Source organism: Pimephales promelas, chromosome 9 (assembly GCF_988280905.1).
Source record: "Pimephales promelas chromosome 9, fPimPro1.hap1.1, whole genome shotgun sequence".
NCBI lineage: Eukaryota > Metazoa > Chordata > Actinopteri > Cypriniformes > Leuciscidae > Pimephales > Pimephales promelas.
In genome coordinates, this window is record NC_142777.1 from 6,626,739 (window position 1) to 6,650,444 (window position 23,706).

The 23,706-nt window shown below is 38.0% G+C and overlaps 1 protein-coding gene across 9 annotated transcripts in view; it reads left to right on the forward strand.

The window, feature by feature from the left end:
* The first annotated feature begins 313 nt into the window (after positions 1-313).
* Positions 314-23,706, forward strand: part of arhgef9b (Cdc42 guanine nucleotide exchange factor 9b) — a 106,868-nt gene continuing 83,475 nt past the window's right edge. For 2 of the 9 annotated variants that reach the window (XM_089134706.1, XM_089134708.1), the window contains exons 1-4: positions 314-661; positions 1,444-2,970; positions 12,033-12,171; positions 14,465-14,571. In XM_089134706.1, coding sequence (XP_088990832.1) covers positions 1,507-2,970; positions 12,033-12,171; positions 14,465-14,571 — 1,710 coding nt within the window. In that variant the 5' untranslated portion in view covers positions 314-661; positions 1,444-1,506. The remainder of the gene's footprint in view (positions 662-1,443; positions 2,971-12,032; positions 12,172-14,464; positions 14,572-23,706) is intronic. The other 7 variants (XM_089134704.1, XM_089134705.1, XM_089134703.1 and 4 more) reach the window with 5 other exon arrangements.

A 23,706-nucleotide genomic window follows, 5' to 3' on the forward strand; every position in this document is an offset into this window, starting at 1 on the left:
CCCAATTGTCTTTCCCTCACAATGGTGCAGCACAGACAGAAGGGAAAGAGTGTACGGAGCAGATATTTACATGCTGTCAGCCAGGCTTCCTGTCTTTGTCAAACTTAAAGCATTTTTTCACTCAGATCCACTCTTTCCTGTGTAGAGCAGGAAAATTGCATGTGATTACAGTATACCAAAACAGGACAAAAAGGAAGTGTTTAAAATAGGCCCTCAAACTTTGACCCTACATTTTGTTTATTGTGTTGATTTATTATGTACATTAGAGTGCTCACCACTGCACGGGTGAACATATTCAAAACAACTGTGGCAATGAATTATCTTGAAAGTTCTTTCAAATCACTGCCAATGAAGTGACGAAAAGGACTGACCAAGTCAAATAGTGTGTTCCATTTAGAGTGTTTGTAGTTGCAAGGGAAGAGTGGCAAAAATAACTGGATCATGACTTCAAACTTAATGAGAGGAACTGGGCGTGTGTCTATGTGGCGTCTGTTCGGTCTCTGTGGGGCATCAGGCTGAGAAAAACCCTTGACCATTTCTGAAGAATGCTGTGGATTAACAGTCGTCCAAATGATTATACTGGAAAATCCTTTTTAATGTTAAAGGATTCACACAGAATGTTTTTTGTTCTTCTATGAGACAACCGGAGAAGTCTAATTTGGTAAGTTTTTCCAAATCCATTTTCTTATCACAGAATAGGAATTTCCTGATGTGTGGGTTAATAACATTGTCTGATTTTTCTATTGTAAGTACATTCCGATTATATAGCATTATGAAATTCTATCGTGAAATCCTGATTTTGTACATAGTTTCTTGTATATGCATATAAAGTTTAAACATTTGTGTCAGAAAGATTTTTTTTTTAGATTCGAAAGCTCATTGAGGCTGAATACATATATACTTGTTTATATATATATATATATATATATATATATATATTTATATACAAAAATTTTCCCCCTGTATTTTCAGCAGCCATTACTCACAGCAGTTTAGTCTCACATGATCGTTAAGAAATCATTGTAATATTTGTATGACAGTTGAAAACAGTCTTAAAAATGTTATTAATTAAATCATTCTTGCTAAATAAAAGTGTACATTTCTTTTAAAAATGATTACATACCAAACAAACATTTAAATAGTAGTTTGTGTGTGTTTATTTATAACGATTGTGTGAAAGAAAGAAAGAAAGAAAGAAAGAAAGAAAGAAAGAAAGAAAGAAAGAAAGAAAGAAAGAAAAGGTGGTTCATGGTGGATAGGCTATTTCAAGTTCATTGTGGACCTGAATTAAGAACAAGTGTAAAAGTATCCTTGTTTGTCTTTAATGGGCATATTGGCAATTTACAATCCTGAGGACATATCTGAATGTATGTTAAATAATACAGATAATGTCGTTGTTTTACATAAGAAACCCATATTGTGTGATTTTTGTTTTTATCACAGATTTTCTCAAAAATGATGCTTCCTAAACTGGACACCTGACATTTTGTCTTAAAATGAGAGAGGATGGATAGCACAACCAACCCCGTTTCAGAGTCTAATCTTACCAATGGATTTGTCAATAGTGTTTTCAACGTCTCGGCTGACGAAGACAGCAAAACTGAGATCTCATGGATTCCAGAGCCCAATTCATCAGACTCCATTACTCCCTGTCAGACTCTCAGAAGAGAAAAACAGGAACCAAACCGGCGCTCCAGGACTGCAGCCATCTGGAGGATCCTGAACCGCCGCAAGGCCACCTCTGACCTGGACAGGCGACCTCACTCAGTGATCCTCCCAGGCGAAGCGTCCTTTCTAAAACTGTCGATCACAAACAAAGTAAGGTCCTTCAAGAAATTAAAGTCCCCATCTGTTTTTAAAGGGAAAGCCGGTAAGATTTCTGATGCCAAATTCGACATTGACCTGAAAGAAGACGTGGAGGATGTGTACATGTGCAAGGAATCTCCTTCTTCAGAGTTCAAGCATGTGTTTAGGAATAAGGCCAAGAGACATTCATTTGCAGGACATACTGCAGACTTCTACTGTTCATTTGAGGACATAGGCCCAGCTGCAAGCCCAGAGAATGTCCAGCAGGAGACCAAGGACACCGTTAGCAACCAAAATGGGTATAAGTTGTCAGAAAGAGTCACGTATACAAAAAAGTCTCACCCCAACGTCTCAAACTGCAACAATTCGTCTGTGGTGGAACAGGAATCCTGCTACGTGAAGCACAGCCTCAAGATACCTCAAAGAAGACGATGGTCAAAGGGAGGGGATGTTTTGAATTACCTAAGAAGAATTTCCATCAAAGGAAAAGGAAGTCAGACATTGGCAGAGAGTAGCTTTGAGTCAATGAATACCCTGGACAAAACCATTGATTCGGACTATGGCTCGGTCAGCTTTGAGCTGCAGGTCAAAGATTTGAACTCTGCACCTGAACAAACGGGCCTCGATGGCAAAAGCAGCCATTTTCGAGGCCTTCTCCGATTTTTCAACAGTGTGGCTGAGACAGCAATGAAATGGAGAAACTCGTCGCGCTCATTCTCCCCGCCTGAAGGACAGCAGTCGCCTCTTCATTTGAGAACAGAACAGTCAGGAGAGCTCATCCCCAATATGCCAATCAGGAGTGAGCACAAAGCCGATACCTCAGATCACTGTAAATCTACGTCATCTACTGACATGGTGGTCTCAACTATCAGTGACAAGGTGGATTGCTCTCCTCCTGTGGTGCTGAAAGCCTGGAGAACTTGCCCAGACTCTCCGAGAGATAGCAATTCCCTGTGTAATAACTCGGATGAATCCCAGTCTCAGCTCAGCTCGACTCATATCTCTCTTGCCACCATTGAGAGCCACCCAAGATATGAAGAACCAGATACACCAAAAGAAAACTCTGTGATCTCACACCACTTATCTAGCAAAAATGTTGATGAAAACCAAGATATTTGCACAGATCGGAAAAAGATAACAAACTGCCCGGAGGACATTTTTAAGGTAATGTATGCTGTCTTAAACTGTGATTTTTTATTATTATTTTTAAGGATAGAAATTAAATTCACAACCACGATTATTTCAGTTCTATACATATTTTCAGGTGAAAGGGGTATTCAATATGAAAGTGTACTGTAGGATTTTGTCCATTGATGGCTGTTTGGATGGTGAAAGGTGGTTGCTATGACAGTTAGATAAGAATGGTGTTAAAGGATTAGTTCACTTTTGAAAAAACTTTTGCTGATAATTTACTCACCCCCATGTCATCCAAGATGTCCATGTCTTTCTTTCCTCAGTCGAAAAGAAATTTAGGTTTTTGATGAAAACATTCCAGGATTTTTCTCCATATAATGGACTTCAATGGGAACCGGATGGTTCAAGTATCAAAAGACGGTTAATAACTGTTTCAGATGCAGCTTCAAATGTCTTTAAACGATATCAGACGATGAATAAGGGTCTTATCATGCGAAACGATCGGTTATTTCAAAACTTATTCCAAAAATGTAACTTTTATAAGGACAAATGCTAGCCTTGCTATATTCTCTGAGGCGCGTTTGTAACGTCACGTAATACGTAATTACGTTCAAAAGGTCACGGGCGACGTAGCCGGAAGTACAGAATCAAAATCGTCCGACATCGTTGTTTTTCCTTTTAATTCCTTTTTTTGTAAATGGTGTTTGAGTTAGTTTGCACGTTCAACCTATGCGTTCAACTTGTAAACACTGACTCTGTACTTTCGGCTACGTCGCCCGTGACCTTTTGAACGTAATTACGTAATACGTGACGTTGCAAACGCGCCTCACAGAATATAGCAAGGCTAGCATTTGTCCTTATAAAAGTTACATTTTTGGAATAAGTTTTGAAATAACCGATCGTTTCGCATGATAAGACCCTTATTCATCGTCTGGTGTCGTTTAAAGACATTTGAAGCTGCATCTGAAACAGTTATTAACTGTCTTTTGGACCTGAACCATCCGGTTCCCATTGAAGTCCATTATATGGAGAAAAATCCTGGAATGTTTTCATCAAAAACCTAAATTTCTTTTCGACTGAGGAAAGAAAGACATGGACATCTTGGATGACATGGGGGTGAGTAAATTATCAGCAAAAGTTTTTTCAAAAGTGAACTAATCCTTTAAAGGTGTAAATGTTCTAGAAATCATTCATATTGATGAGATATCATAAAAACCAAAATCATGTTGAAAAACATTTCATAAGAAGACTATCCTAATGCTGCTCAATCTTAGTGTCATGGCCGGCATTCATTTTATTACCGTGTGTATGACATTGCTATCAACGCATTACTAACTTGTTTGAACAACTAAATCATTTTGCTATCAAAGAAAGATGTATTTTCAAATGCTTTCACAAATATGTCATGGATCTGAGTATTTAAACAGTTTCATTTAGAGCGGGAATGAGCAACTTTCGGCCCTCTATCCTGCAGAATTGACTTCCGCTTAGTGCCGGTATCGGGTCACACACGATACCTGCATACCAAGCAATTCTGAAGACTTAAAGCCCCTATCAAATCTAATTTTTTTTTCTGCTTTTATTTTAATGTTATCCTTAAGGTTATCTAAGTAAGCGTTCAAAACTTACAGTATCACACTTCCACCGTTATAGATCAATGATTTTGATGACATCACTCTGCACTTCAGCTTCTCGTCAAATTCCTGTCCAATCAAAGGCTCTCTAGAATCTCTAGAGTTGTTTGACGAGCTCCACGGCTCTTGCCGAGCTGTGACATGAACAAAACGCTATTGGCCATTTTAAAAAGGGGAGGTGCTGTTTAATATGTGTCGCACTGTCTTCTTGTTTCAGTGGAAATTACATCAACACACTGAATAATCCTGCAGGTTTCAAGGCACCTCATCAAGGCACTACAGCCTTTGAGCTGTGTCTCATTTCAAAGGCTCAGTACTCCAGAAGTTGTATTTGTCAGCCGCATACGTATTTTCAGTACTGACCACTACAATCCAAAGTCATGAACAATATCCTTCACTAGAATAAGACATATTTTATAACGTATGTGGCCAACAAATGAAACCTTTGACATGTGGCATAGCTTATAAATTGTAATACTAATCTTAGTTTAAAAAAAAAAATCTCATGCAGAATCTACTTTCTCTGTAGTCCAAGAGAGAGAGAGTGATATGAAAAAAAGAATCAAAACTGTATTTAAAATGTTGTAACCTGTAACTTTACATTAGTAACTGACCTTTGATTTCCATCTAGTCCTTTGTATATAGTCTACAGCAGTGCCAGCCTTGGTCTAGTTTGTGTTGCATTGCCTTTGGTCAATGGTCACACAGTAGAGAAAATTCGATTAGTTTTTTTTTCCCTCAAAATTGACCAACCAACCAAGACTAACTGTTAAAATAATAATTAGACGGATCAGATTTTTTTTCTGTTTTCTTTTGCTAGCATATGAACATTGGTTGTCACAGTAACAAACTTGAGTATGTCCATCATGCATGCAGCTTTAACAATGGATGTATTTTCTCATGAGGCCTTGTACATATTGATAGATTGTTTGAAAAGAGAAAATGATGGTGGTTTTGATAGCAGGAATATTAGATATGGTTGAACCTGAAATGCCTTAATTCTGCTGATTTGTCAACAAAAGCTTAATGTGACTATTAAGGCAATGATTACAGCTTGTGATTGTAGTGATTACAGTTTAAGGGTAATGTTTGGCAGTTTGTCCATCAAAAAATGGCATTATCTGAAGTGCGGCTGGATCCAAACTGGGGTTACCATGGGATGGGCTAAAAAAAAAATCAGGAAAGCAAAAGGATTAATGTTAATTTGTGTCATTTATATATTTTCTCCAAAAAAGCTTAAACGGTTACACTTTATTTCGATGGTCACTTTAGACGTTCTACTAATTATAAGTAACTTTCAACTACATGTCAACTAACTCTCACTAGAGTATTAGTATAGTAGACTGTCAGTAGACTGTTAGGTTATGGTTAGGTGTTAGGCTTTGGGTTAGGAGAATAAGTTTACTTTTAGTCGCCAAGTTACTTATAGTTAGTTGAATGTCTGTTGAGGGACCAACAAAATAAAGTGTTAGCAGATATTAAGCTGACAGTCTACTAATACTCTAATGACAGTTAGTTGACATGTAGTTGAAAAATTACTTATAGTAAGTAGAATGTCTAAAGTGGACTATCAAAATAAAGTGTTACCGCTTAAACATACCTATAGGCATATGGAATGGTCAATCAAACAAATCCATAAAGGAAAAAATGTAAATAATAAATCAATTCCAAAGTGGGTTCAAAGTGATAAAGCCTAAGAACTTTCCAGTTCAATTGCATGGCTTCTGCCAGTAGTGAGAACTGACGCAAAGTAAGCAATGATGTACATCCGAGTCAACAAGACGGGGGAAGTTAGCGAGGGAAGGGCATAAATAAGTGGAACGCAGCCCAGGAATACATGGGTCAGATAAGGGAGGTTGGTGCGCCTCCAGGAACAGGCTTGGGAAACACTGCCCGTATTGAAAAGTAAAACTGTGACTCTCTATTCATTATATAATTACAATTTTAAATTCTAATTATTAAATATTATATTCATAATTAATGGTCGGTTTACTTGAACCCCACCCTTCACTGTCTGGTTGAAAAAGACACAATTACAGTGGAGAGTGTAGAGTAATGACCGTTGGTTTAGCTTTTGACCCGACCATCCCGAGTTCAAATCATACTTTCTCCAAACTCACAGTTCTTGCATCAGCCCAGAGAGACGTTTGCTTTAAATACAATACAATACAATTTTATTTGAATAGTACGTTTAAAAACAACCGGTGTTGACCAAAGTGCTTTTCAAGGCCAAGAAAACAGTTTGGCCGGATTTAATGTAAACCAGTAGGCTATTCTATTCCATAGCTTAGGGACGATGACTGCAAATGCAAGATCACCCCTATTTTTAAGTCTAGTTCTAGGGACAGATAGTAAATTAGAGTCCCCCCGATCTGAGTGATATTGACTGTGTGGGCGGATGTAGTTCAGATGTAGTTCTGTGGACCCATTGTCTGCAAAGACTTAAAAATAAATAAACAAAATTTAAAAACAATTCTATATTTAACCGGTAGCCAATGAAGCGTGATCAAAACCGGTGTAATGTGTTCACTTACACTTTTCCCTATTTGAGAAGCCGTGCAGAAGGATTTGGAAATAATTGCAAAAGTGATGCATATCTGAGGAGCACCAATACATAAAGAGTTACAACAGTCTAATGGGGAAGTTACAAAAGCATGCATAGCAATCTCAAAGTTCTCTGTAGACGAGAAGGGCTTAACCGACTTAACCATTAACCAACTATCATTTCAGTCTTGCGCTCATTAAGACTCAAGAATTTTAAGACTTTAAATGAAGAAAACGTTTGAAAACGGGAAATAAAATGCCCAATGTGAATTTAATATGGGCTGCACCTTCTAAGACACCTTTACTGATGATCAGCAGGTTCTGTCACGGGATAATCAGGAAACATAAGCGAGGACTCAATTGCAGGAAAACAAAGGTATAATTTTAATTAACCAAACAAACAAAATACAAAGTACAAACAAATCTCCCACGTGGGGGAAAACCAGAACAAATACTAACAAGGAAAAAACCACTAGGAACCAGAAACATGAACTTAGATGGACTGAAACACAAAGGAGGCTATAAAGGAAACACACACAGGAGGGTAATGAGACAACAGGTGAGGAATGTTAAAGGGTTAGTTCACCCAAAAATGAAAATTAAGTCATTAATTACTCACCCCCATGCTGTTCCAACCCCGTAAGACCTTCGTTCATCTTCGGAACACAAATAAAGATATTTTTGATTGAATCTGAGAGCTGGATCAGTCCTATATAGACTGCCTAAGGGACTGGCTCTTGACGGCCCATAAAGTCATTAAAGAAAAGGTTTAAATATTCCATGTGCCTACAGCGGCTCAATTATAAGTTTATCAAGCGACGAGACTACTTTTTGTGTGAAAAAAACATAAATAACGACTTTATTCCACTATTCCATTACTTCCTTATGGGCGCGCATGCGCGAGAACTGAGACGAGGACGTTCTCATTCGTCTACTTCTTGTTACCGGCTGCTCACCGCTTAGGAGTTTTACCGCCCCCTACCGTATAAAATGATGATCCATATATAAGGCGCTCCGGATTATAAGGAACACTGTCGTTTTTTGAGAAGATTAAATGCTTTTGAGTGCACCATATAGTGCGGAAAATAGGTAATTTGAAAAGCGTATGTACAGCGCGCATCTTCCTCTGCTTGTAAACAGAAAGTTTTGCGCTTCCAGCTATATCAGCACATCATCTTATACGGTAGGGGGCGGTAAAACTCCTAAGCGGTGAGCAGCCGGTAACAAGAAGTAGACGAATGAGAACGTCCTCGTCTCAGTTCTCGCGCATGCGCCCATAAGGAAGTAATGGAATAGTGGAATAAAGTCGTTATTTATGTTTTTTCGCACAAAAAGTAGTCTCGTCGCTTGATAAACTTATAATTGAGCCGCTGTAGGCACATGGAATATTTAAATCTTTTCTTTAATGACTTTATGGGCCGTCAAGAGCCAGTCCCTTAGGCATTCTATGTAGGACTGATCCAGCTCTCAGATTCAATCAAAAATATCTTTATTTGTGTTCCGAAGATGAACGAAGGTCTTACGGGGTTGGTACACCATGGGGGTGAGTAATTAATGACTTAATTTTCATTTTTGGGTGAACTAACCCTTTAATACTAAACTGATAACGAGAAGGGAGAGGCTAACAATTAGACAAAGCACATGACACAGGAACAATCAGCAGCCATGTGCTCACATGAAACTAGACTAACATAAGGTGTGTTCGACATCGCCTGCGGCTGGATGCAACCGATTGCTGCAAACGGAGACGTGAAGTCGGACAATTTCTGGTTCCCGTACCGACGGCTCACGTGGTGTTTGCATGCTTTACCACAGCTTAAGTGAAATAAATGCAACATTTGCCAAATAAACAGATATTTCAGACACATTTTCGTTCAATACTTTACTGCTTCATACAGCATCTGTTTGAACTAGAATAAAGTTCAAAATAAGCCTATAATCAATGACGTGGAGTCAATGTTTTTTAATCAGTTTTATTTTCATAAACATGATAAACATGGCACAATAACATCGCTACTACATGAAAAGACTGTTTACTGTTATAGAAAACTGATTTGTGAGCTTTAGTGGAACTAAATGTGCGAGAATAAACACAAAACGCACGTGATCGCTGTCATGAGGTGAATCCGGCGAATCGTGGAACAGCTGTGACATCATCAGAGCTCGTGCAGCCGCTCTTGAGAAGCTGCGCTGGCTAAGTCCTCCGGCTACTCTCGTATCGCTCTCGCGGTACTTTGATGGCATACATCACAGTCACGTGGAGTCAGTGCTGCATCAAGTCGGACAAAATTTCTAACCGGCATGCACTGTTTCAAGTCAGCCGCCGATCGGTCTGCGCAGAGCTGCATGAAGTCGAACAAGCCTATAAACACAAGACAGACAGGTAATGTCATGGCTCCATCATCACACAGAACTAGTATCAAAGGTGACAGAACCATGACAGGTTCAGTGTGGTTAGGAATAGGAGTACCCTGGTGAAAAAGAAATATGCTAAGTATACTTGCAGCTAGAGCAAGTAAAGTCACAATAAGACAGCATCCATTTACAGTATAATGGTCGTGAAAATGTGGCATTGAAGCTGCCACAGTTAAGCAGAGATATAGAATGGTCAGTGATGGGAACATGTCACCCTCTGAATCTTCGGAGAAGACAGTTGGTTTGCTAACTTTAACGTGTTTGCTAAGTGTAAAATATGACTGTGGTTTTTTACACACTAACCTTGCTCATGTAGATATGCATTGTTTTTATTGAACAACTGACATATTAACCGCTATTCGCATGACGTTATAAAATGTATTTGAAATACATTATATTGAGTAAACTACAAACACATTTACATACTTGTGTAAATACCCCAGATAGCAAACTGACATTGAATCAACGTGGAAATATGACATTGAAACAACGTTGATCTGACATTGTTTTGCTCATCGAATTAACGTTGAACCAACGTCAGACGCGTCATTCTTTCAAAACTAACGGAAAATCAACTTGAAATCAACGCATTGTTTCAACGTTATGAAAGCAAACCAATTTTTTTCGATTTTCATTTAGCTTTGAAGAATCCCGCGTCTGACGTTGGTTCAACGTTAATTCGATGAATCAACGTTGTTTCAATGTCATGAGAGACGTCGTTTCCACGTTGATTCAATGTCAGTTTGCTGTCTGGGACCCTGCAATCGTACTTTTGGTGTACTAAATTGGTATACTTAAAGTTTGCTCTATACTTAAACTAATTTTGTACTTAATGTACTTTAGTTATCCAGAAATAATGCTGAGATCCAACTAAAGATAGACTTAAGAATATTTGATTGTGCTAAAATTTGACTACTGCAAGTACTGTATACTTAAGATACACTTTAAACATCTTGCATTTAAAGACTCATATTATATGATACAAGCCTTTCTTACACATTTTAGGCTTGATATTAAAGGATTAGTTCACTTTTGAAAAAACTTTTGCTGATAATTTACTCACCCACATGTCATCCAAGATGTCCATGTCTTTCTTTCCTCAGTCGAAAAGAAATTTTGGTTTTTGATGAAAACATTCCAGGATTTTTCTCCATATAATGGACTTCAATGGGAACCGGATGGTTCAAGGTCCAAAAGACAGTTAATAACTGTTTCAGATGCAGCTTCAAATGTCTTTAAACGATATCAGACAATGAATAAGGGTCTTATCATGCGAAACGATCGGTTATTTCAAAACTTATTCCAAAAAATGTAACTTTTCTAAGGACTAATGCTAGCCTTGCTATATTCTCTGAGGCGCGTTTGTAACGTCATGTAATACGTAATTACGTTCAAAAGGTCACGGGCGACGTAGCCGGAAGTACAGAATCAAAATCGTCCGACATCGTTGTTTTTCCTTTTAATTCCTTTTTTTGTAATCGGCGTTTGAGTTAGTTTGCACGTTCAACCTATGCGTTCAACTTGTAAACACTGACTCTGTACTTTCGGCTACGTCGCCCGTGACCTTTTGAACGTAATTACGTATTATGTGACGTTGCAAACGCGCCTCACAGAATAGAGCAAGGCTAGCATTTGTCCTTAGAAAAGTTACATTTTTGCAATAAGTTTTGAAATAACCGATCGTTTTGCATGATAAGACCCTTATTCATCGTCTGATATCGTTTAAAGACATTTGAAGCTGCATCTGAAACAGTTATTAACTGTCTTTTGGACCTTGAACCATCCGGTTCCCATTGAAGTCCATTATATGGAGAAAAATCCTGGAATGTTTTCATCAAAAACCAAAATTTCTTTTCGACTGAGGAAAGAAAGACATGGACATCTTGGATGACATGTGGGGTGAGTAAATTATCAGCAAAAGTTTTTTCAAAAGTGAACTAATCCTTTAAGAAATGTGCATTGTGCGATAAAGAAGTGCTATTATGATTTTTATATCAGTAAGACTCAAGCAATACTGTGTGTCACGAAATATGTTCATGGATTTGTAGTATACTTATGAAATAATGTATTTTAAATGAATGTTGGTATTTTTCTTTTCACTAGGGGAATGACGGAAAAAAACACATCAAATTTGATCGTACTGTTCAGACTATAGATGCACTAGAGAAAAAAAACTTAATTTTATCAGATTTCAAACTGGATTTCACGTTTTCCCGTTCAGTCTAAACTCAAAAAGACAGAAACACTCAACAGATTTGAGTTGAATAGCAACATTTAGCTATTGTTATGCCTGTGTGTACAATAGCTAAAAGTATTTCTAATATCGATTTACTGTTGACTATTCTGAGTTAGATGTTTTCAGATACGGTTCTTCCCCTGATTAACACCACTCACTACTTGACATGAAACATTGTATTTGCCAGTTGGTAAATGACATACTTTGGATGCAGTGAAATGTAATATGTTGCCGTTTTAAGGGTTATCTGACTTAATTTTCAGACCCTCTCGCGCCCTCCTGGCCAGTCGCCTGCAGATCCTCCACTTAAAGCTCTGCTTCAGCGGTGTTGCTCACTGCCGCTGCCAACCACTCTCTCGGCACTAGAGCCCATTGCCCTGACAAATGTGCTCACTCCTCCAGGTACAGTGCATGTCAAACCCATATACAGACATAAGCAGAAATATAGTGAATTCATTTCAAAATGGTTCTTTTCAGCCATTTTTTAAAATGTATTTTGCTGTGGTGTGTCAGTAGTAAACACTGGGGTGTGCATAAGACTGACATGACACCTTCATAATCATAACATGACACACGTCATGAATATGAACGAGGTTTTATGCATGTTCATGAGAACTGTCATTAAGTGTCATTCGCTCAATTGTGAAATTTTTTTTTTTAATGCAAATATGACATTATTTGAGATGTCTTTGTTATGACAACTTGACACAAACCAATATACATCATAACCTGTTTGGTAATAACAATGTGACACAAACAAATACAACCTGTCATAAATATGTCATAAACATGACAAAACAGATTAATTATCAAACTTAAGAAACCACTTAGCTTTATGGGTTAACATTACATTAAACTGTCATGCGGTTGGCTTTGACATCGGCTGTCATGAGGCCATTATAACTGTGTCATGAATATATTTTGTAACCTCAACTACAGTGGTAGTTGAGGTCAAATGACACTTGCATGTTTATGACAACTGTCATTAAATGTCACAATTGAGCAAATGACACTTAATGACAGTTGTCATAAACATACATAAAACCTCATTTATAATCATGATGTGCCATGTCATGAGGAGTCATGTCAGTCTTATGCACACCCCTTCAAGTAAAGTGTTAGCGAAAGGTTAGTTTACATTTCCGAACATTCCTTTATCAATTAATTGTTATAACCCAGTACATTTTTACCCAGTATTATCTGAACTCAGCATCATCGAGTCAGAAAAAACTGAGACTAAATCCAGAAGAACTGCGGCAACTTCTCCAAGATTATTGAAGAAACTTGCCTGCAAAGCTACAGCTCTATGAAAAGTTTTAGGCTCTTGTGTAAAATGTTGTAAAGTGAACATGCTTTCGAAAATGATGTCATAAATAGATTTTATTTATCAATTAAAGGGATAGTTCACTTTGAAATTCATTTTTGATATGTTTTAGCTTACCTCAAGGGCATCCAAGATGTATGTGTCTCTGTTTCCACAGTATTTTCAATTTTGATATTTTTACGTCTAACCGTTCTTGTCTGTCAGTCATATAATGCAGGTCTATGGTCACCACCTCAAACAGCATGCACAGAGAAGTCCAGATTAAACATGATTTAATGACTCATAAATGTAAGTACACATTGATGGCCTAAGACATGAAAAAAGCGGTTTGTGTGAGAAAACGAACAGTATTTATATCGTTTTTACCTCTTGTAACCACAGCCACGTCCAAGTGATTTGAGGGCGTGGGTGCTTTGTGGCTGTAGTTTCAAGAGATAAAAACGATATAAATACTGTTCGTTTTCTCACACAAACCGTTCAATCAATGTGTACTTACATTTACGAGTCATTAAATCATGTGTAATTTGGACTTCTCTGTGCATGCTGTTTGAGGTGGTGACCATAGACCTGCATTATATGACTGACAGACAAGAACGGTTTGACCAAAAAACATCAAAATTGAAACTACTGCGGAAACAAAGACACCTACATCCTGGATGCACTTGAGGTAAGCTAAGACATACCAAAATGAATTTCAAAATGAACTATCCCTTTTACCTTTATTAACTAAATCAGATCAATATTTGGTGTGCACCCATTTCGCACCCTTTGCAATGAGAACAGCTTTTGTCCAGGTGCCCTTGCACATAGTTTTTCAGGTTGATTTGCAGGTAGGTTTCTTCAAGCGTCTTGGAAATGTTCCCTCAGTTTTTCTGAATTTAGTCTGTCAGTTTTTTTTCTGTTTCATGTAATCACAGTCGGACTCGATGATGGTAAGATCAGATCTCAGTGTGGATCATACCGGCTGTTGTCAGACTCCTTCTGCATACACAATTCTCACTGGATTATAAAAATTAATTGGAAAAGGAATGTTTTGAAAAAGTAAACTGATATTTCCTACTGACATACTACAGCATATATATATATATATATATATATATATATATATATATATATATATATATATATATAAAACATGGAGTGCAAACATAAAAATAACATGACCACCAGCCTGAACATTCTCCAAACAATCATAAAATTGCATATGACAACCACCCTTCTCTTAGGTCAGTGTAACGACATCATAGCAGTTTCATTTTCTCAAGTTTCTCATGTAGTTCGTAGTTCTGGTTAGAGTTTCTCGTTGTAGCACAAATTTTTGTATAATTTTATATGGAGCACTTGCACTTATTCCAGCAATCTGTTCTGTAGTTAAATCGATGGCTAAATCAGGCATTCTCCGTGTGAGGAACAGCAGCACAGGATCCAACAGACGGAGGCTGTTTAGACCAGGATCTGGACCACTGCATGTAAACATGGTGAGTAACCCAGCCTCTATTCATCTTCTGGTGTTTGCTTTATGTTTCTGGGAATAATGTTTCTGTGTGAGGAAGTAATGCAAGACAAATGAGTGGTACACAGTGTTGTAGTCGAGACCACCTCACTCGAGTCCGAGTCGACACCGAGACCAGAGAGAGTCGAGTCCGAGTCAAGACCGAGTCCATAGAGAGTCGAGTCCGAGTCGAGTCCGAGACCAGAGACGGTCGAGTCCGAGTCGAGACCGAGACCAGAGAGAGTCGAGTCCGAGTCAAGACCGAGTCCATAGAGAGTCGAGTCCGAGTCGAGTCCGAGACCAGAGACGGTCGAGTCCGAGTCGAGACCGAGTCCATAGAGAGTCGAGTCCGAGTCGAGTCCGAGACCAGAGACGGTCGAGTCCGAGTCGAGACCGAGACCAGAGAGAGTCGAGTCCGAGTCAAGACCGAGTCCATAGAGAGTCGAGTCCGAGTCGAGTCCGAGACCAGAGACGGTCGAGTCCGAGTCGAGACCGAGACCAGTGAGGGTTGATTACCTAATTTACTTTTAGTTACTTAGAGAAATCCTTTTTTTTTTTTACTGAATTTACTTAGTTTAAAAAATATGATCAGTTTAGGGTAAAAAGGCCACATAGTAGGTGGTAAAAGTAATTTTATTACAATTTGTCATGCGCAGTTGTGCACTAGAAAATCGCCAATCACTGGGCGTGTCAATCAATTTAAAGAAATATTTTATTAACATACATTAATAATCATGAAAAAGATTTTTAATTGAACTCAAGTGGACTCAGGAATAATTCCGAGTCCTAAAAAAAAAAAATGTTCGAGTACGAGTCAATTCCGAGTCCAAATGGACACGAGTCCATGACAAGACCAAGACCATTAAAATATGGTCTCGAGACCGAGTCCGAGACGAGTCCGAGTCTCGAGTACTACAACACTGGTGGTACAACATTAAAACTTCAGTAACTTCTTTTAAAGGGATTGTTCACCCAAAAATGAAATCATCATCATCATTTACTAAACCTCAAGTCATTCCAAACCGATAAGACTTTTGTTTATCTTCAAAACACAAATGAAATATTTTTATCACACCTGAGAGAAATCTGTCCCTACATTGAAATGCCATGCAAATACAACGTAGGCGCTTCAATAAAGTTCACAAAGACATTGTTAATGTAATCAATATAAATCGAGCAGTTTCTACTCGAGCGAGCGATCTGACCTGGAACCTTTAAACTAGGGCTGTGCAAAAGTTAATTGCGATTAATCGCATCCAAAATAAAAGTCTGTTTTACATAATATATTTGAGTGTGCTGTATATAATTATTTTGTATATATAAATACCTATGCATGCATGTATATATTTAAGAATTATTTGCGCTTAAATTCTGTATATATATATAAATACATAATCTATATTATATAAATATAAATATTTTATATAGGAATAACACATTTTCTTAAACATATACATGCATGTGTGTGTATTTATATATATACAAAATAATTATATACAGCACACACAAATAAACTATGTAAACACAGACTTTTATTTTGGATGCGATTAATCGCAATTAACTTTTGCACAGCCCTACTTTAAACACATTTTTCACAGCAGAGTAGCTTGACTTGACTTCAAATATCAGACATTTACTGTTGTGATGTGTAGTTAAAGGATTAGTTCACTTTTAAAAATCTTTTGCTGATAATTTACTCACCCCCATGTCATCCAAGATGTCCATGTCATTCTTTCTTCAGTCGAAAAGAAATTAAGGTTTTTGATGAAAACATTCCAGGATTTTTCTAATCAAGGTCTTCAGAGTAAAAGGTAGGTTAGTTACAATATAGCAGCCCGAAAACACTGGGTAATTGCTATTAATATTCATAAAATAACATTTTGAAAAAGCATATCTATGTAAATGTGTCATATCTGTCAATCATCCGTCAATATTTCATATCTACTGTATGATGTAATATTTAATTGTTAGGGGTTTTGTTGTGATGATATCCTATTACACATTTTTTCATGCCTGCAATCTTTAAAACCTCCTTAGTCTGGTTAAATGGGCCTGCGTTTATCTCTACTCTTCATATATTTCATTATACACTCACTTAAAGCATTATTAGGAACACCATCCTAATACTGCTTGACCCCCTTTCACCTTCAGAACTGCCTTGATTCTATGTGGCATTGATTCAACAAGGTGCTGAAAGCATTCTTTAGAAATGTTGGCCCATATTGATAGGATAGCATCTTGCAGTTGATGGAGATTTGTGGGATGCACATCCAGGGCACGAAGCTCCCGTTCCACCACATCCCAAAGATGCTCTATTGGGTTGAGATCTGGTGACTGTAGGGGGCATTTTAGTACAGTCAACTCATTGTCATGTTCAAGAAACCAATTTGAAATGATTTGTGCCAGCTTTGTGACATGGTGCATTATCCTGCTGGAAGTAGCCATCAGAGGATGGGGACATGGTGGCCATAAAGGGATGGACATGGTCAGAAACAATACTCAGGTAGGCCGTGGCATTTAAACGGTGCCCAAGTGGCACTAAGGGGCCTAAAGTGTGCCAAGAAAACATCCCCTACACCATTACACCACCACCACCAGTCTGCACAGTGGTAACAAGGCATGATGGATCCATGTTCTCATTCTGTTTACGCCAAAATCGAGACTCATCAGACCAGGCAACATTTTTCCAGTCTCCAACTGTCCAATTTTGGTGAGCTCTTGCAAATTGTACCCTCTTTTTCCTATTTGAGGTGGAGATGAGTGGTACCCGGTGGGGTCTTCTGCTGTTGTAGTCCATCCGCCTCAAGGTTGTGCGTGTTGTGGCTTCACAAATGCTTTGCTGCATACCTCGGTTGTAACGAGTGGTTATTTCAGTCAAAGTTGCTCTTCTATCAGCTTGAATCAGTCGGCCCATTCTCCTCTGACCTCTAGCATCAACAAGGCATTTTCTCCAACAGGACTCCCACATTCTTTGTAAACCCTAGAAATAGTTGTGCATGAAAATCCCAGTAACTGAGCAGATTTTGAAATACTCAGATGGGCCGTCTGGCAACAACAACCATGCCACGCTCAAAATTGCTTAAATCACTTTCCTTTCCCATTCTGACATTCAGTTTGGAGTTCAGGAGATTGTGTTGACCAGGACCACAGCCCTAAATGCAGTGGCGTAGCAAGCTTTTGAAAAGTCTGGGGGATGGATGTGTCATTTAAATTTGGGCATGTTACGTAGACCCCTGTTCTTCTAGGGGGGTTCGGGGGTATTTAAGGTTAAAAGTATCAATCTGGAGCACATTGAGATCTCAAAACTAAGAGTTTCAACTGGCTTCGATCTCTGGCTCAAACATCTTTATTTATGATATAGAGTCTCAGTCTACATTACATTATATTTTATATTACGCTATGGAAATGATAATACTTTTGTCCTAATTTCTTCACTTGTAAGAAATAAACCCTTGAGCTTTTATTTAGGAGAAAACACCAGAACACCATGCTGATCGTGTGTGAAATATGATATGAAATATGATAAAAATATGAAATATAATAACGAAAACACTGGACATGTCAATAAAACATAAACATAACATCTTCCCAAACACATATCAAGCTTATTTAAAAACCTTGAAAGCATAAACGCTCATTCAAAGTACCTGGAAAAGGGAGATGTAAACAACCATAAGTTCCCGCCTCCTCAGCACGAGCTGACCGATACATCTACATATCAAGAGAGGCGGGACTTAAGGCAGAACAGCCAATCAACAGCCGGTCACACTCAAAGCCGGTGTCTATCATGTTTGAGAGGAGGCAGCCGCAGTCAGCGCACACACAGAGCCCCAGAGAAACGGAGGAGCGACTGTAGTATGGCGTTTGTGCAAAACTGCGGAAAAACTGCAGAAAAAGTGCGGGTGTTGAACACTCTCACATGGAAAAGTGTGGGTGTTAAAACACCCACATCCCCCACGGGTGCGACGCCCCTGCCTAAATGCATTGAAGCAATTGCCATGTGATTGGTTGATTAGATCATTGCATTAATGAGAAATTGAACAAGTGTTCCTAATAATCCTTTAGGTGAGCGTACATCTGAAGGCATGTGTACATGCATGAATCCCTCAACTTCTAAATAAAGTGCTGATGAAGCTACTTTGAGATCTAGTTTAGTGATGAGCTCATGTCATCTTAAACTCATGCTCGCAAAGGATTGCTATAATTTGGGGAGTGAAATCTCAGCCTCTCAGCTAATTTGGGGTCACTATTAAATTTGTTCCCTCGATTGCATTATGTAAAGGTTTTATTTAAAGAAATGAGTCATCAATTCAAACAAAGCATGCATGCTGGGAATCAGAGATTAACTATGGTGTTGAGTGGCCTCTTTCCTCATCAGTCTGGTAAAAGCCATTCCACTCCACATTCATATTCTATACTCCTTTTTTGCACTTCTCATATGATATTTGGTACCTCACTTTCTCTCATAGTGTAATATATGTAATAAATGAATAAATAAATAATAATTATAATGGAAAGAGTATCTTTAGTCTTTTTTCCTTTTTTGTTTCACATTAGTTTGTGTTGATTTGTCTTTACTTAAGTTTAGCTTTATTTAAGTGAATCTTCAGAGGCTGACTCAGTAAGATCAGGTTTACAATTTAGAAAATTGCCATGGCAATGATGTGATTAAAATGTTTGTTGCAGACAAGCAGTTAATGGTGACTTAATTGCAATGGCAGGTGCATAATGTATCACAATTGGCTTTCAAAATTATGAAAACATGCATAATTCATGTTCAGTTGTAATTGCAGTGCAATTATCACAGATTATGTTTACAAGATCGCACATTTGCAGACTTTAACCCTTCGGAGTCTTGGGCTATTTTGGCCCTTTTTGAGTACTTTTTAATTTTTTTAATTTTGCGACATAAACAAACATTTACCATATCCATTTTTGGTATCATTTTTTTCAGCACAACATCACCTATATGTCCAGACAATTAGTTTATCACTTTGATGTACTGTATCAACATACTGGACCCAAAATCACACAAAAAACACAAAATCCGAATAGAAATATTATAGCTTTTCTACTACAAAAAACACAAACATGCTCAATGAAGCATTTTAAAAGGTTTAAAATGTAAACACAAGTTGTAAATGTCAAAATATACAGGTAAAATTCAGATATAATCAAGCTATATACAAAAAAAAATGATTTACAAAAAAAGCGAAAAGTATCTTTTTCTTTTATAAGAAAAGGATACTTAATGCAACATAACTGAGAACTCCTTTCCTGTGAAATTTTTTGAGAAGATATTCAGTTTCTTTTATCATGGTCTCTATTTCTTTGGTAGGACCTTTTACTATAGAGCAATGGTGTTGTTGCGGTTTTATTTGTGAGGTCTGCCTCCATGTTGATTAGAAAAGAACCGAGAAGCATTTGCAATTACGCACAAGCTCTCAGACAGGAAGTATCATTGATTTCCTGTTCGTCAACATTTTATCCTGTCTATTGTTGTTTCCTCAGCCAGACTACTCAAAATGTATGCCTACATGACTTATGGCCCGTTCACACCAAGTACAATAACTAAAAAGATAACTATAATAATAACTAGCATCCACACCAAGGCATTATAAAGATCTGTGAATTATAAGCGTGCACTGTTGTCATCTTTAAGAGTAGTTAACGTTTAAAAAAACTTTTGCTGATAATTTATTCATTCAAGATGAAAACTATATATATCTACTATATATAAACTATAAACTATATAAACTAGCGATTTCTTTTTACTCAGTCAATGCCCCCAGTACTAGCATTATACGCTAAACAGTTTTTAGAGATAAAAACTCTTTACATTCAATTATCATGAAAACAAATCTCAGAGAACGATTGACTAGGTACCGATGTTTTATTAGACCAAAGGTTCATTGTTCGCCGGAGTTCTCTTTTAAGTGCACTTCATGAGTATCTACATACCTTATCCATCTGAATTAACCCACTAGTTCACAGCTTAAATACATGCAGTAGCTTCTCAATTACATTCAATTTACATTATATAACACAGGTATAAGCTACGTAAAATAAAGTGCATCAAGATTGTTTTTAAGTGTACTACATGTGTATCTACATACCTTATCCATATGTACTTTAGTCTGAATTAGACCTAACTCCCTCGTTCATAGCATACTGTAAATGCATGCGGTAGCTTCCTAAGTACATTGTGATTACATAATATTATACAGGCATAAGCTACGTAAAATAAAGTGTATCAAGATTGTACTTAAGTGTACTTCATGTGTATCTACATACCTTATACACATGAAGTACGCTTAAGGGCAATCTTGATCACTATTTAAGAAGGTGCAAAATGACAATGTGGAACTGCAGGCTTTTTTCACACCTTAGTAACATATTTAAATACTAGTTACATTGTACCAAGTCGGTAACCTGTATGTAACCGACTCGGCCTGTTACACATGTGTAACAGTAGCTGCCTATAACATGTGTGTAATCACAATCTGCAAGTACAGGCTGTTCCATAACTTCATTACATGTTAATTACATTTTGTTACATGTTATTACAACGCCTACTACTAAGTAATTAATTAAGTAATTACTCTGTATTACAGACATGTGATGTTTTTTTGCACCTTTAGTACATTGAAGACTCCTGTGTCTCATAATGTTCTTAAGTTGCACCTACTTTCAGTGCAAAATAGAGGCGCGCTTTCACCAGCTTTTTCTGTTCACAACACGGCATACATAATTAGGCACAGTTTACGCTTTCTCTCCCATCTCTTTATGTGACACTCCCACTTTCCCTTTGACCATCCCATGAATGCATAAAAACGCATTTTGCCATTTTCAGTTCCTGTGATGGGCAGCCTGCCCTTTCATCTCGGTGCGTCCTGTTCGTACATACCTTGCCATGGTTTTATGCGCACTTTGCGAAACAAATACGCCTGAAGGGGGCACAAAACTGTTCATCTGGCCCTCAGTCTCACCCTTTCTCCTTCACTCAGAGTAGGCAGGCCCCACGATCATAGTAGGACTTTTGCTTCAACTACCTGTCCTTTAGGCTTTTCTGAACATATTTGTGCAGGCTGTAGCAGTTTACACGCTGTTGGTGGTCTGGCTTTCAATCTACAGCCTATAAGAAGCTGTGCAGGAGATAACTTCACTCCTCCCAATGGCATATTCCTGTTCTCAATAAGAGCAATGTATGGATCTCCTTGACTTTCGTGCACCTTCTTGAGTATGAACCATTAATAAACCGTACAAATTAATAAACCGTACTCACGCTTTCGCAATCCGTACTCACGGATTTGTGTCTCGTCCCCCAGAGTGTGCCGCATGATTGAACCAGGCCTCCTGTTTAGATGCAGGATGCATTGTTTTTAAAAGGACTTCACATTCAAAAAAAATAAATATAGGCCTAACACAAACACAAAGTTATTGTCACAGTCATCCGTCTGCACCAGTCTGTCTCGTCATCTGCACTACACTTCCCAGGATCCTTTTGTCTCTACTCCCGGACTCACTCCCTAATCAGCCACCTGTTCCTTGTCCTGTCATCATTATTTTCACCTGTTTGCACCCCGTTTAGTCTGATTCCTCTGTGTATTTAGTTCCTCCTTATTCAGTCTGTCATTGTCGGTCGATGTTGAATGTTACCCGGTGTTACCCTGTCTTCCTACCTGTATTTTGGATTAAATTAGTGTATTTGTCGGTCGATGTCTTTCATTGTTCATTGTGAACCCGTGTGGTGCTCGTATTCCTGTCTGCCTGCCTGTATTTATATAATAAACCCTGTTCTCCCCGATACTCCGGTCTCCGCGTTCTTCAGCCTGAACCACACCGTGACAGTTATAGGCCTATAATAATAAAACATTCATAAATTGTTTTATGATTAACATATTCCTAAGTGAACTCATTTAAATGTATAAACGCAAATAATAGGCCTAATAATAATAATTAGGCTATTATTATTACATTTAGGCTACAGATAGGCTATAAGACGCTTTTATCAAAAAAAGAAACAAAGCAATTCGCCAAATGTCAGTAATACAGGTTAGACAATAATACAGGGCTGAGATTATCACAAATAAACACAAGATTTTGACGCATGTCCAAGCGTTTGTGCACAAAAAATAAATAACATTGACTTTTTGCCTTTATTAAACATTTTAAAATATTCGCAAATTAATATGAAAAAAATAGACTTATATATAACTAAGTTATAAAATTTCAGCATTAGAGTAATCTCTGCAGCCTATTGGTTTCATCTGCAATGTTTTAATCAACTAATAGCGATTTTCCATTACCAGTACCAGATCGACTCGACTCGGCTCGCCTTGGCTCGGCTCGACTCAGCTCGCTTTTTGTTCCGTTTTCCATTGCAGACAGTACCGCCACAAATAGTACCCGGTCGTCATAGCGATGCCTTTCGTTCCTCTCGCAGGATCATTTGCACATTTTTTTTTAAAGTAACGCAATTGTTACTTTCCCTGGCAATTAGTTAATTTTATAATGATTCAACTCAAATGAGTAACTACTAACTTAGTTACTATTTGTGAGAAGTAACTAGTAACTATAACTAATTACTTTTTTTTAAGTAATATACCCAACACTGGTAGTAGTTCCATCCCTGTCTAGGCTAGACCTACTTTAGAGATCTTTCCAAATGTAGCACTGCCCCAAGGGTCAGTCCATATGTGTATTTCCACGTGCGCCTCCCTATGGGTAGGATATGGCCTCCATAGCGTCCCTCTTCGTTGGACTAGGTACACTTCCCCAGCACTAACAACACTGATTATGGCTGGGAAAAAAAGAATTGAGAATCAAAGCACTTTTCCCGTGAAGTAAATATACTAAGCAACCGCAGCTACAACTGTCTCCATGGTGAGCTTTGTTCCTTCCACCTGTTGGTATGGAGGACTATTATTCTTTGGGTATGCCTAGGGAGCTGGGTAGGTATGACTGTACGGGATCAGTTGCCAAAAGGGCACAAAAGAGCTTGCCAGCATTTGCGTCTCCACCACTCGAAACAGTTCAGTAGATGTGACGCTTTCCTTAGAGATCCCATTTGTCAGTCTTCGACAATGTTGAATGTGACTGACATATAGGGCATGTCATG